The 13,438-nt window shown below is 32.6% G+C and overlaps 1 protein-coding gene across 4 annotated transcripts in view; it reads left to right on the forward strand.

The window, feature by feature from the left end:
• Positions 1–13,438, forward strand: part of LOC106058626 (serine-rich adhesin for platelets-like) — a 33,323-nt gene that overhangs the window by 11,325 nt on the left and 8,560 nt on the right. For all 4 annotated transcript variants that reach the window (XM_056040575.1, XM_056040573.1, XM_013216082.2 and 1 more), the window contains 10 exons: positions 577–720; positions 1,624–1,829; positions 2,153–2,253; positions 2,484–2,550; positions 2,655–2,737; positions 2,840–2,946; positions 3,847–3,969; positions 10,304–10,405; positions 12,400–12,504; positions 13,125–13,240. In XM_056040575.1, coding sequence (XP_055896550.1) covers positions 577–720; positions 1,624–1,829; positions 2,153–2,253; positions 2,484–2,550; positions 2,655–2,737; positions 2,840–2,946; positions 3,847–3,969; positions 10,304–10,405; positions 12,400–12,504; positions 13,125–13,240 — 1,154 coding nt within the window. The remainder of the gene's footprint in view (positions 1–576; positions 721–1,623; positions 1,830–2,152; positions 2,254–2,483; positions 2,551–2,654; positions 2,738–2,839; positions 2,947–3,846; positions 3,970–10,303; positions 10,406–12,399; positions 12,505–13,124; positions 13,241–13,438) is intronic.

The following is a 13,438-nucleotide window of genomic DNA, read 5'->3' on the forward strand; positions in this document are numbered from 1 at the left end:
TTTAATTTTTAATCAGTGTTATGAAATTCTTTAGGCAACTCAGCACCAAACTCAGTAATCTACTTTGATTGTCAAATTTTATTGGACTGATCATTTACAAATTGTTATAATATTTTTACTTAGACATATTGTGCTATTGGAGATTTTCACATTAAACTAAAGAATGTTAAAGACGCCACATCAAAATTCCTTTTTGTCAACTAAATAAAATGGAACTGATTAATGTGTTAATGCTTGGCAGTTGATCTTCATATCAAATCTAATTTATTACCGCTTGTTAGTTGACCATTTGTGTATATATCTTTTAATATAGGGGGAATGTCTAAACCAATATAGAAAGTACTTTGTTCCCCAAACGTAGAGTTCAGAATATTTGTTTCTGCTGTGTTAAAAAATTGCACAAAAATTGTATACCTTAAAAAAACCCCAGCTCATTAACACTCCCTGGATACACGAAAAGGCTTGCTATTTATACTTGTTCCACCATGTATGAAAATCTCCAATATATTAGAATAGAGATTTGAGAAAAACTCATCTGTCTAAATTGTTTGTTTTGTAAATGTCTATCTATACCAGGTATTAGGTTGCTGTAATAAGGTAACCAACTCGCAGCTTGTGCGTCCTGGAGTCAAAATTCCATTTATGGCAGTGTGTGAAGTACATAGGAAACGTCTGAAGTTGCACCAGTGTTGTCCTGGTTGCGGACATTTTTGTTCACAAGTAAGTTGAAGCTAGGTTTTTACAAGAACAAGATTAGCTAGGCTTGTGCTTCGGTTAAAAATTAAGGCTTGTAAAGTCAAGCAAAATCTATTACCATTAAAAAAAATTGTATAATATTGATACTGTTTTTTATAGAGCATTATTTGCATGCAATAAGCTCAACATAAATGTGAAGAAAGTCTTACTTAATGCTTTTATGTTCATTTTTTTTTCTTTACCTAACAACTTGTTGATCATTGTTCTGTACCGACAGAAACTTTTTTTTTATCTTAGTTTTTGTAACTTTATAGAGATAACATCAGTTTTTATACCTAATAGAGATTTCATCAGTTTTTATACCTAATAGAGATTTCATCAGTTTTTATTCCTAATTGAGATTTCATCAGTTTTTATACCTAGTAGTTGTTTCCCCAGTCTCATATCCATTCTTTAGTGCATTTATTACATCAGCTTTTCCATTTAGATATGATTTTTGAATGAGATTTGTTATAGTTACATTGAATCCATTTTTTATTTCATTGTTTAAATGTCAATAGTCACAATGTCAGAGTAGAATGCTACTAAATCGGATATGATATTCAAATGTTATTGAACTTTGTAGACCTATTCATCACTTGAAACATGATATTAATCCCAAAGGACTAGTTTTTTTCTACTTTAAAAAGATAATTTTAAGATTTTTTTTTTTTTCCTGTGAATTTATTTTATAATGATTGATACAGAGTTATACCCCTTCTCTTTGGGATGGTGTTGATGTTTTCTGACAACTGCTTAATGGTGAAAGGGTTAAGATGCTGGTTGAAGCTCCAAATTATTCGATTCCAGAAATCTTACAAGTGTTAATTAGAATTGTCAATGAAATAAACTTGAAAGCTAATCAGTGATGTTCATTCTTTCCTTTAGGGAAAATTTCAGCAGTGTCGCAAGGAAGGCAAGTCTTCGGTTCATAATTTCCACAAGCAGTGTATGTTCTACAGGGGAGGGAAGTATTACTGTCCACACTGTGGAGAAGAGACATGTCAGCGTGAGGTGGAGCTCAAACTCAATGATAACAAATCATCCGATGGAGCGACCCCGTCATCATTAGGAGCTACCAAGAAGGAGGCAGAGTGAGTCTTTAAAAATAATTTTTTGCACAGCTGACCTGATTTTAAATGTCTATGACCATTTCTGCTGATTCATCTTTATTTTTATTTATTTTTTTTATATAAAATTTTTTGGGGTCTTAACTATTTTTGATAACAAAAATATTACCATTGTGAAGTAATCTTTATCTATAAAGAGACCTAACATGTGGATATTTGTATAACTTGATGATAAGAGAAATGTAATTCTTATTGTGAATATATTGATAAGAAATAGTTAATCATATTGTATAGTGAGAAATGTTCCTGAAAGCTCCATATGTTAACGGGTATGTTGTCACCTTCAGGAGAAGAACCGCACGTATTGGATTCATCAAAAGTAAGTCAACCAATGACCAGCCCACAGAAAAATCTATAGCTCTCAAAAATAGTAGGATTATTAATATAGGTAAGTGAAATTTCTTTCATTCATTGTCTACTAGTAGAATTCGTCACAAGAAAGTTATAAATACTTTGAATATAACATTCATTTTATCTTCATATGTACTACTTTGTGAGAAAGTCATGAAGAATCTAAACATTCAGAATATTAATCACCTTTTTATAGTTGTCAAAAGCTAGTGTTTTATTGTTCTAAGTCTTCATAAATAATGCAATTTGGTATTTTGTTTATTTTAGGAGCATTGCCTTTAGGACCTGATCATCAACTTCTGACTAAACTCTGTCGATGTTCTACTGAAGACAGGTGATTAAAATTGTCTATAACCTTTCTCTTAAAGAGATGGTGTTTCCTTATTAAATTCTATATTAAATTAATTTTTTAAATTTATTTTGCATTTCATTTTTTAGACCTAAAAAATACAGGAGCATTCCAAAAGATCTTTACACACCAGCATTGGAAGGAGATATGGAAAAAGTGTTCTATTTATTGAGTAAGTATTAATTTAAGGCTGTTTTTCTTTTTTTCAATCTATCGCAAATTTTTGTGTGAACAACACTATTTGAAACATGAACATTTGATTTATTTTTTTAAGTGGATGGCCTTGACCCAAATAAAAGGTACGAGGAGCATGATGATCAAACAGCCTTGCATGCTGCGGCTACAATTGGCAGCCTTGGCATAGTCTTTATTTTAGAGCAGGTACAGTCAAAACTTTGTTCTAGCAATACAAGACTAGAGTTTCAGTTTGTAGCAGTAGTGGTAGTGAAATACTTGCTTGAAATTCAAAATTATCATGAAAATGTCAATATAGAAAGTGTTATTACTAAATGACACATAAGTAATGTAGTAAGAAACAGTGACATTTTAAAACAATATTAATTTCATGGGTCTTAATTCTATTTATAAAGTTCTTTTTTAATAATAAATAGTTTAGATTGTTTAGAAAGTCAAGATAATGCATCAAGTTTTAAAATGGACACATTATGTGTAAGAGTGATATCCCCTTATTATTTCTACTTGAAGACTTTTATTCACTTGTCTGTACATCAAGTTGTCGAGTTAAGTTACTTTGTGAACAATTTGGTCATATTACACAAATATAAAAAAAATATAATATTTACGCTGTTATCACGATTAGCCAAGAAAATTGTGGACAAGATATATTTAAACTCCCTCATATCATCCCTTACCATCCTGCAGATATACAATAGTGACAGTTGTGTAGTGGTGTTAACATCGTGGTATTTTAAATCTGACATATCTCTTACCATCCTGTAGATAATTAAAACTGTGTGAGGCAATTATACTCTTTGCACATAATTCTATTAAAATGTTTTTTTTAAAACAATAAAATAAATAAATAATCTTTTTTAAAATAGAGATTGTTGTACAGATCATCATTGTTGTACATCATTTATTTTTTTTTTGCACAATCCTCTAATTCTTTTAAGTAAATCAATAAGATAGGAACATTTTTTTAAACCATTATTTCTTAAATGGAATAAATTAAAATACAATTGCATATGTATAAAGTGGTTTTGTGTTCAGTGCTTTGTTTGACAAGAGCTTCAGGTAACAGTCTTGTATTGTCTTCTTCAGTTTGGCTCAGAGATCCATGCCCAAGATAGGACTCTAAGAACTCCTATGATGTGTGCTGCAGAAAATGGCCATGTCAGTGTTGTACAGTTTCTAATCAAGTCTGGAGCTAAAGTAGAAGACAGGGTAGGTCTCATTTGTTCACTTCATGTTTCCAGTGGTATAAAGTGAAACACAGGGTAGGTCTCATTTGTTCACTTCATGTTTCCAGTGGTATAAAGTAGAAGACAGGGTAGGTCTCATTTGTTCACTTCATGTTTCCAGTGGTATAAAGTAGAAGAGAGGGTAGGTCTCATTTGTTCACTTCATGTTTCCAGTGGTATAAAGTAGAAGAGAGGGTAGGTCTCATTTGTTCACTTCATGTTTCCAGTGGTATAAAGTAGAAGAGAGGGTAGGTCTCATTTGTTCACTTCATGTTTCCAGTGGTATAAAGTAGAAGAAAGGGTAGGTCTCATTTGTTCGCTTCATGTTTCCAGTGGTATAAAATAGAAGACAGGGTAGGTCTCATTTGTTCACTTCATGTTTCCAGTGGTATAAAGTAGAAGAGAGGGTAGGTCTCATTTGTTCACTTCATGTTTCCAGTGGTATAAAGTAGAAGAGAGGGTAGGTCTCATTTGTTCACTTCATGTTTCCAGTGGTATAAAGTAGAAGAGAGGGTAGGTCTCATTTGTTCACTTCATGTTTCCAGTGGTATAAAGTAGAAAAGAGGGTAGGTCTCATTTGTTCACTTCATGTTTCCAGTGGTATAAAGTAGAAGAGAGGGTAGGTCTCATTTGTTCACTTCATGTTTCCAGTGGTATAAAGTAGAAGACAGGGTAGGTCTCATTTGTTCACTTCATGTTTCCAGTGGTATAAAGTAGAAGAGAGGGTAGGTCTCATTTGTTCACTTCATGTTTCCAGTGGTATAAAGTAGAAGACAGGGTAGGTCTCATTTGTTCACTTCATGTTTCCAGTGGTATAAAGTAGAAGAGAGGGTAGGTCTCATTTGTTCACTTCATGTTTCCAGTGGTATAAAGTAGAAGAGAGGGTAGGTCTCATTTGTTCACTTCATGTTTCCAGTGGTATAAAGTAGAAGAGAGGGTAGGTCTCATTTGTTCACTTCATGTTTCCAGTGGTATAAAGTAGAAGAGAGGGTAGGTCTCATTTGTTCACTGCATATTTCCATTGGTATAAAGTAGAAGAGAGGGTAGGTCTCATTTGTTCACTTCATGTTTCCAGTGGTATAAAGTAGAAGAGAGGGTAGGTCTCATTTGTTCACTTCATGTTTCCAGTGGTATAAAGTAGAAGAGAGGGTAGGTCTCATTTGTTCACTGCATATTTCCATTGGTATAAAGTAGAAGAGAGGGTAGGTCTCATTTGTTCACTTCATGTTTCCAGTGGTATAAAGTAGAAGAGAGGGTAGGTCTCATTTGTTCACTTCATGTTTCCAGTGGTATAAAGTAGAAGAGAGGGTAGGTCTCATTTGTTCACTTCATGTTTCCAGTGGTATAAAGTAGAAGAGAGGGTAGGTCTCATTTGTTCACTTCATGTTTCCAGTGGTATAAAGTAGAAGAGAGGGTAGGTCTCATTTGTTCACTTCATATTTCCATTGGTATAAAGTAGAAGAGAGGGTAGGTCTCATTTGTTCACTTCATGTTTCCAGTGGTATAAAGTAGAAGACAGGGTAGGTCTCATTTGTTCACTTCATGTTTCCAGTGGTATAACGTGAAACACAGTGTAGATATCATTTCGTTTAGTTCACTTAGTTCCCAATGGTATAAAGTGAAACACAGGGTAGATATCATTTCATTTAGTTCACTTCATGTTTCCAGTGGTATAAAGTGAAACACAGTGTAGATATCATTTCGTTTAGTTCACTTATAGTTTCCAATGGTATAAAGTGAAACACAGTGTAGATATCATTTCATTTAGTTCACTTCATGTTTCCAGTGGTATAAAGTGAAACACAGGGTAGATATCATTTCGTTTAGTTCACTTATAGTTTCCAATGGTATAAAGTGAAACACAGGGTAGATATCATTTCATTTAGTTCACTTCATGTTTCCAGTGGTATAAAGTGAAACACAGGGTAGATATCATTTCGTTTAGTTCACTTATAATTTCCAATGGTATAAAGTGAAACACAGGGTAGATATCATTTCATTTAGTTCACTTCATGTTTCCAGTGGTATAAAGTGAAACACAGTGTAGATATCATTTCGTTTAGTTCACTTAGTTCCCAATGGTATAAAGTGAAACACAGGGTAGATATCATTTCATTTAGTTCACTTCATGTTTCCAGTGGTATAAAGTGAAACACAGTGTAGATATCATTTCGTTTAGTTCACTTATAGTTTCCAATGGTATAAAGTGAAACACAGTGTACATATCATTTCATTTAGTTCACTTCATGTTTCCAGTGGTATAAAGTAGAAGAGAGGGTAGGTCTCATTTGTTCACTTCATGTTTCCAGTGGTATAAAGTAGAAGAGAGGGTAGGTCTCATTTGTTCACTTCATGTTTCCAGTGGTATAAAGTAGAAGACAGGGTAGGTCTCATTTGTTCACTTCATGTTTCCAGTGGTATAAAGTAGAAGAGAGGGTAGGTCTCATTTGTTCACTTCATGTTTCCAGTGGTATAAAGTAGAAGAGAGGGTAGGTCTCATTTGTTCACTTCATGTTTCCAGTGGTATAAAGTAGAAGAGAGGGTAGGTCTCATTTGTTCACTTCATGTTTCCAGTGGTATAAAGTAGAAGAGAGGGTAGGTCTCATTTGTTCACTTCATATTTCCATTGGTATAAAGTAGAAGAGAGGGTAGGTCTCATTTGTTCACTTCATGTTTCCAGTGGTATAAAGTAGAAGACAGGGTAGGTCTCATTTGTTCACTTCATGTTTCCAGTGGTATAACGTGAAACACAGTGTAGATATCATTTCGTTTAGTTCACTTAGTTCCCAATGGTATAAAGTGAAACACAGGGTAGATATCATTTCATTTAGTTCACTTCATGTTTCCAGTGGTATAAAGTGAAACACAGTGTAGATATCATTTCGTTTAGTTCACTTATAGTTTCCAATGGTATAAAGTGAAACACAGTGTAGATATCATTTCATTTAGTTCACTTCATGTTTCCAGTGGTATAAAGTGAAACACAGGGTAGATATCATTTCGTTTAGTTCACTTATAGTTTCCAATGGTATAAAGTGAAACACAGGGTAGATATCATTTCATTTAGTTCACTTCATGTTTCCAGTGGTATAAAGTGAAACACAGGGTAGATATCATTTCGTTTAGTTCACTTCATGTTTCCAGTGGTATAAAGTGAAACACAGTGTAGATATCATTTCGTTTAGTTCACTTATAGTTTCCAATGGTATAAAGTGAAACACAGTGTAGATATCATTTCGTTTAGTTCACTTATAGTTTCCAGTGGTATAAAGTGAAACACAGGGTAGATATCATTTCGTTTAGTTCACTTATAATTTCCAATGGTATAAAGTGAAACACAGGGTAGATATCATTTCATTTAGTTCACTTCATGTTTCCAGTGGTATAAAGTGAAACACAGTGTAGATATCATTTCGTTTAGTTCACTTAGTTCCCAATGGTATAAAGTGAAACACAGGGTAGATATCATTTCATTTAGTTCACTTCATGTTTCCAGTGGTATAAAGTGAAACACAGTGTAGATATCATTTCGTTTAGTTCACTTATAGTTTCCAATGGTATAAAGTGAAACACAGTGTATATATCATTTCCTTTAGTTCACTTATAATTTCCAGTGGTATAAAGTGAAACACAGTGTAGATATCATTTCATTTAGTTCACTTATAGTTTCCAATGGTATAAAGTGAAACACAGTGTAGATATCATTTCATTTAGTTCACTTCATGTTTCCAGTGGTATAAAGTGAAACACAGTGTAGATATCATTTCGTTTAGTTCACTTATAGTTTCCAATGGTATAAAGTGAAACACAGTGTAGATATCATTTCCTTTAGTTCACTTATAATTTCCAGTGGTATAAAGTGAAACACAGGCTAGATATCATTTCGTTTAGTTCACTTCATGTTTCCAGTGGTATAAAGTGAAACACAGGGTATATATCATTTCGTTTAGTTCACTTATAGTTTCCAATGGTATAAAGTGAAACACAGGGTAGATATCATTTCATTTAGTTCACTTCATGTTTCCAGTGGTATAAAGTGAAACACAGGGTAGATATCATTTCGTTTAGTTCACTTATAGTATCCAATGGTATAAAGTGAAACACAGGGTAGATATCATTTCATTTAGTTCACTTCATGTTTCCAGTGGTATAAAGTGAAACACAGGGTAGATATCATTTCGTTTAGTTCACTTATAGTTTCCAATGGTATAAAGTGAAACACAGGGTAGATATCATTTCGTTTAGTTCACTTATAGTTTCCAATGGTATAAAGTGAAACACAGTGTAGATATCATTTCGTTTAGTTCACTTATAGTTTCCAATGGTATAAAGTGAAACACAGTGTAGATATCATTTCGTTTAGTTCACTTCATGTTTCCAGTGGTATAAAGTGAAACACAGGGTAGATATCATTTCGTTTAGTTCACTTATAATTTCCAATGGTATAAAGTGAAACACAGGGTAGATATAATTTCATTTAGTTCACTTCATGTTTCCAGTGGTATAAAGTGAAACACAGTGTAGATATCATTTCGTTTAGTTCACTTAGTTCCCAATGGTATAAAGTGAAACACAGGGTAGATATCATTTCATTTAGTTCACTTCATGTTTCCAGTGGTATAAAGTGAAACACAGTGTAGATATCATTTCGTTTAGTTCACTTATAGTTTCCAATGGTATAAAGTGAAACACAGTGTATATATCATTTCCTTTAGTTCACTTATAATTTCCAGTGGTATAAAGTGAAACACAGTGTAGATATCATTTCATTTAGTTCACTTATAGTTTCCAATGGTATAAAGTGAAACACAGTGTAGATATCATTTCATTTAGTTCACTTCATGTTTCCAGTGGTATAAAGTGAAACACAGTGTAGATATCATTTCGTTTAGTTCACTTATAGTTTCCAATGGTATAAAGTGAAACACAGTGTAGATATCATTTCCTTTAGTTCACTTATAATTTCCAGTGGTATAAAGTGAAACACAGGCTAGATATCATTTCGTTTAGTTCACTTCATGTTTCCAGTGGTATAAAGTGAAACACAGGGTATATATCATTTCGTTTAGTTCACTTATAGTTTCCAATGGTATAAAGTGAAACAGGGTAGATATCATTTCATTTAGTTCACTTATAGTTTCCAATGGTATAAAGTGAAACAGGGTAGATATCATTTCATTTAGTTCACTTATAGTTTCCAATGGTATAAAGTGAAACTGGGTAGATATCATTTCATTTAGTTCACTTATAGTTTCCAATGGTATAAAGTGAAACAGGGTAGATATCATTTCATTTAGTTCACTTATAATTTCCAATGATATAAAGTGAAACACAGGTTAGATATCATTACATTTAGTTCACTTCATGTTTCTAGTGGTATAAAGTGAAACACAGTGTAGATATCATTTCGTTTAGTTCACTTATAGTTTCCAATGGTATAAAGTGAAACACAGTGTAGATATCATTTCCTTTAGTTCACTTATAATTTCCAGTGGTATAAAGTGAAACACAGTGTAGATATCATTTCATTTAGTTCACTTCATGTTTCCAGTGGTATAAAGTGAAACACAGTGTAGATATCATTTCGTTTAGTTCACTTATAGTTTCCAATGGTATAAAGTGAAACACAGTGTAGATATCATTTCATTTAGTTCACTTCATGTTTCCAGTGGTATAAAGTGAAACACAGTGTAGATATCATTTCGTTTAGTTCACTTATAGTTTCCAATGGTATAAAGTGAAACACAGTGTAGATATCATTTCCTTTAGTTCACTTATAATTTCCAGTGGTATAAAGTGAAACACAGGCTAGATATCATTTCCTTTAGTTCACTTCATGTTTCCAGTGGTATAAAGTGAAACACAGGGTAGATATCATTTCGTTTAGTTCACTTATAGTTTCCAATGGTATAAAGTGAAACAGGGTAGATATCATTTCATTTAGTTCACTTATAGTTTCCAATGGTATAAAGTGAAACAGGGTAGATATCATTTCATTTAGTTCACTTATAGTTTCCAATGGTATAAAGTGAAACAGGGTAGATATCATTTCATTTAGTTCACTTATAGTTTCCAATGGTATAAAGTGAAACAGGGTAGATATCATTTCATTTAGTTCACTTATAATTTCCAATGATATAAAGTGAAATACAGGGTAGATATCATTTCATTTAGTTCACTTATAGTTTCCAATAGTATATTTGAATGTATTTTATCCTGTCTTCACCCAGTTAATGTTTTCAGCAAAAAGATTTGCACATATTTGTTTTCTTGTCCATCCTGACTATTGCCTGATTGAAATTTACCTACACATGCAGGGTGAAGATGGCATGACGAGTCTTCACTATGCTGCCAAAGCTGGTTATACTGATGTAATACAGCACATCCTGGAGACAGAACAGGTGGATGTAAACATTCAGGTCAGTGCAGAAAACATTGGAGGAATTTCTGTAAATATTCATAGACACTAAATCTCAATGTGTCATTATTAGTGCACCACAAAGTGCCATAAAGGATTCTTATCCCTTGTGTCTCATGCTGGTGTTAGAGCAAATCATTCAGAGATGTTCAAGATACTCAGCTTGGGTTCTCTTCAAAACATTTTCTCTGATAACATAGAAAAGCATAGTTTTGTTGAGATAACTTCCCTTTTCATTGGGTTGTTTTTCATGCCCTTCTCCAGTTTTAATTATTCAGTTGCTTTTTTTTAAAATCTAGATGCTGTTAAAAAAAAAAGTTCAATAGTAAATTTAGTACCTAAACTAAATGTTGTTTCAAAGGTAATGCCCAAACTTTTCAAGTGTTTCAATCAAAAGAGGAGAGAGTAGAACATTGTTCACATTTGTAGCTAGTTCAAAATGAACATTTGTGATATGGGATTTTGGTTGAGGTAGTTGGCCTGTTAGAGTACAGTTTTCTAAAGCATTATCAATTAGTTTTACTTGTTTGAAAATAATAAAAAGATAGTAAGTATTTAGTTAAAAAGCATGCCACTTTACAGTAAGTCATGTCATGACAATTATTACTAAGAAAAACTTGAATCAATAAACTCCAATTCACTGTTATTCATTACTATATCAACAGTAACATTTCTTAAATAAATGTTCAGATGTTTAAAATTATTCAGTTAAAAACACAAAACATATCTACTCCTTTTCCCCACATTATTTTGCTTTCAGGTGGAATCAGCTTTATCTTAGCAATCTGTGGGTGATGGTCACATGTTTGCTTTGTTTGTAGGGTGTCTTGACTTAATATTAATTTTGGTCTTATTATAGATGGTTGGATATGCATGGCCAATAAATAAATGTTCAGACAAAGTATCAGTATTATTGCTTGATAAATACATGTTTACCTGACTTGTAGCAGTTTGTGTAGAGCGTCAATTCTGTTCATGTTTTTTTAATCAAATGCACCACAAAGTGCCATATTGGATTTAATTTCCTTTGTGTCTCATGATGGTGCTAAAGTAATCTAGTCAGAGACTGTCAGAGATAATCAACTAAAGTTTACCTTTTATATGTCTCTGATTACATTGTGACTACAAGAACACTCTAAGAATCACTTCTGCTATCACTCATTTTACTCATCAAAATGTGCTCTTAAAAAAGGGTTTTCAATTTTTGTTAAACTAATAACCAGCTGATTTGCAAAAGTCCATTTTTTAATTTAAAACTATTATCAAAATACTGTTATAATAAACCTGAAAATTACCCAATAAAAGGCAGGGCCAATAATTACTGATTTAATAATGTAATGAACATAATAGGTTAAGGCAAATAGTCTTCAACAAACATTATGATTCTGCCTTCCTTTATGGCTTTTGCAACCAAGGTCCAGCCACATAATATACTATTTCACTTCTCGGATTATCTGTTTTTTTCATGCAACTGTATTGGTATTGTACACCAGACTTTTTTTTTTTATATATTATCTTATATACTGCAATTATTTATTAATGTGAGTAGTACAGTTTTAATATAGAATTCCAAAATTTTGAATATTTTGTTCTGTTGATTGAAATGTGTGAGTTTTTATTTATTTATAAATAATTGAGAGGGTTGTATTGGCTATAATGTTTGGTTTTGTCTCAAACCATAGTTTGTGTTTTATATTTCTGTAACCAACTGTGCACCACAAAGTGCCATATTAGATTCCTATCTTGTGTGTCTCATGATGGTGCTAGAGGAATGGATTCAGAGATTGCAAGAGATAATCACTTGGTGTTATTTCAAACCTATTCACTGAGTACATCATGTTTTTATGTTCTTTTTTGATTTACTCTATAAAGTCGATTCAGCGACTACCTATAGTTGGCATAGCTTTTTCTCTTTAGGAGTTTTAGTTATTTCTTTAGTCTGACATGGTCAATGCTATACGAATTTTGATGGCTTTTAATGCTTTATTATCCCAGGATGATGGTGGCTGGACTCCTATAATTTGGGCCACAGAGTCTCAACTGACTGATGTAGTGAAATATCTAATTAAACAAGGAGGAGACCCAAATAAAAAAGATAATGTGAGCTTTTTTTTTTTTTTTACAAAACTTAAATGTCAACTCACTCTGTCTTGTCTTTCTGTGTATCTATCAGTCTGTCTGTTAAAAAATTATGAACATGTTTTTTCTCCCATTTCCCATTCTCGAATCAAGTTAAAACTTTTGCACAATTATTTATTGAACAACTGACAATATTTCCTGAATAATTTGTTTGAATAATAGATTATGTATGAAGCATTTAAACACACAAGTTTTTATTATAAATTATATTTGTTACAAACCCTTAAGCCGTATATTTGATGTCAACTAAGATCAGCATTCAGAGAAAGCAAGCTAAAAATTTCCCATAGTATCAACTGCTTGAACTTAGCAATTAGTTTCACTCAGAAGTGTGTCAAGTTTGGAATTTCAGAACATAATTCCTGACAGAAATTGGTAGAATATTGAATTTCATAACCCCAATTTAGTAACATAAGTGTCTGGATGACTTATGTTAGCGAATTGACATGCATGTCAAATAGTAGTATCTTAGGATATGAAAATCTCACTCAAGTGAAACTAGTTATAAAATGATAGTTACATGAATACAATTCTGCAGCTAGAATTGACAATCTTTACCGTCAGTTTTTGTCTTTTTTTAGGAGGAGAACACAGGTCTCCACTGGGCAGCATTCTCTGGCAGTTTAGAAATTGCCAAAATGTTTATTGACCTGGGATGTGAGATTGATGCCATCAACGAACATGGAGATAGGCCACTGTAAGTATTATAGTCACCTTGCCAAACAATTCTAAACTCATTTTATCATGCACCTAGATAGACTCTGTAAATCATAGAATCATGTGACCAAACTTAATCTTTTATAGACTATAAACGCCTACACTGAAATTGTTTGTTATTGCGTATTTGAATTTCATATATTGTGTTACATTTTAAAATTGTTTTGTGTTATTTCTT

Source organism: Biomphalaria glabrata, chromosome 9 (genome assembly GCF_947242115.1).
Source record: "Biomphalaria glabrata chromosome 9, xgBioGlab47.1, whole genome shotgun sequence".
Lineage (NCBI taxonomy): Eukaryota > Metazoa > Mollusca > Gastropoda > Planorbidae > Biomphalaria > Biomphalaria glabrata.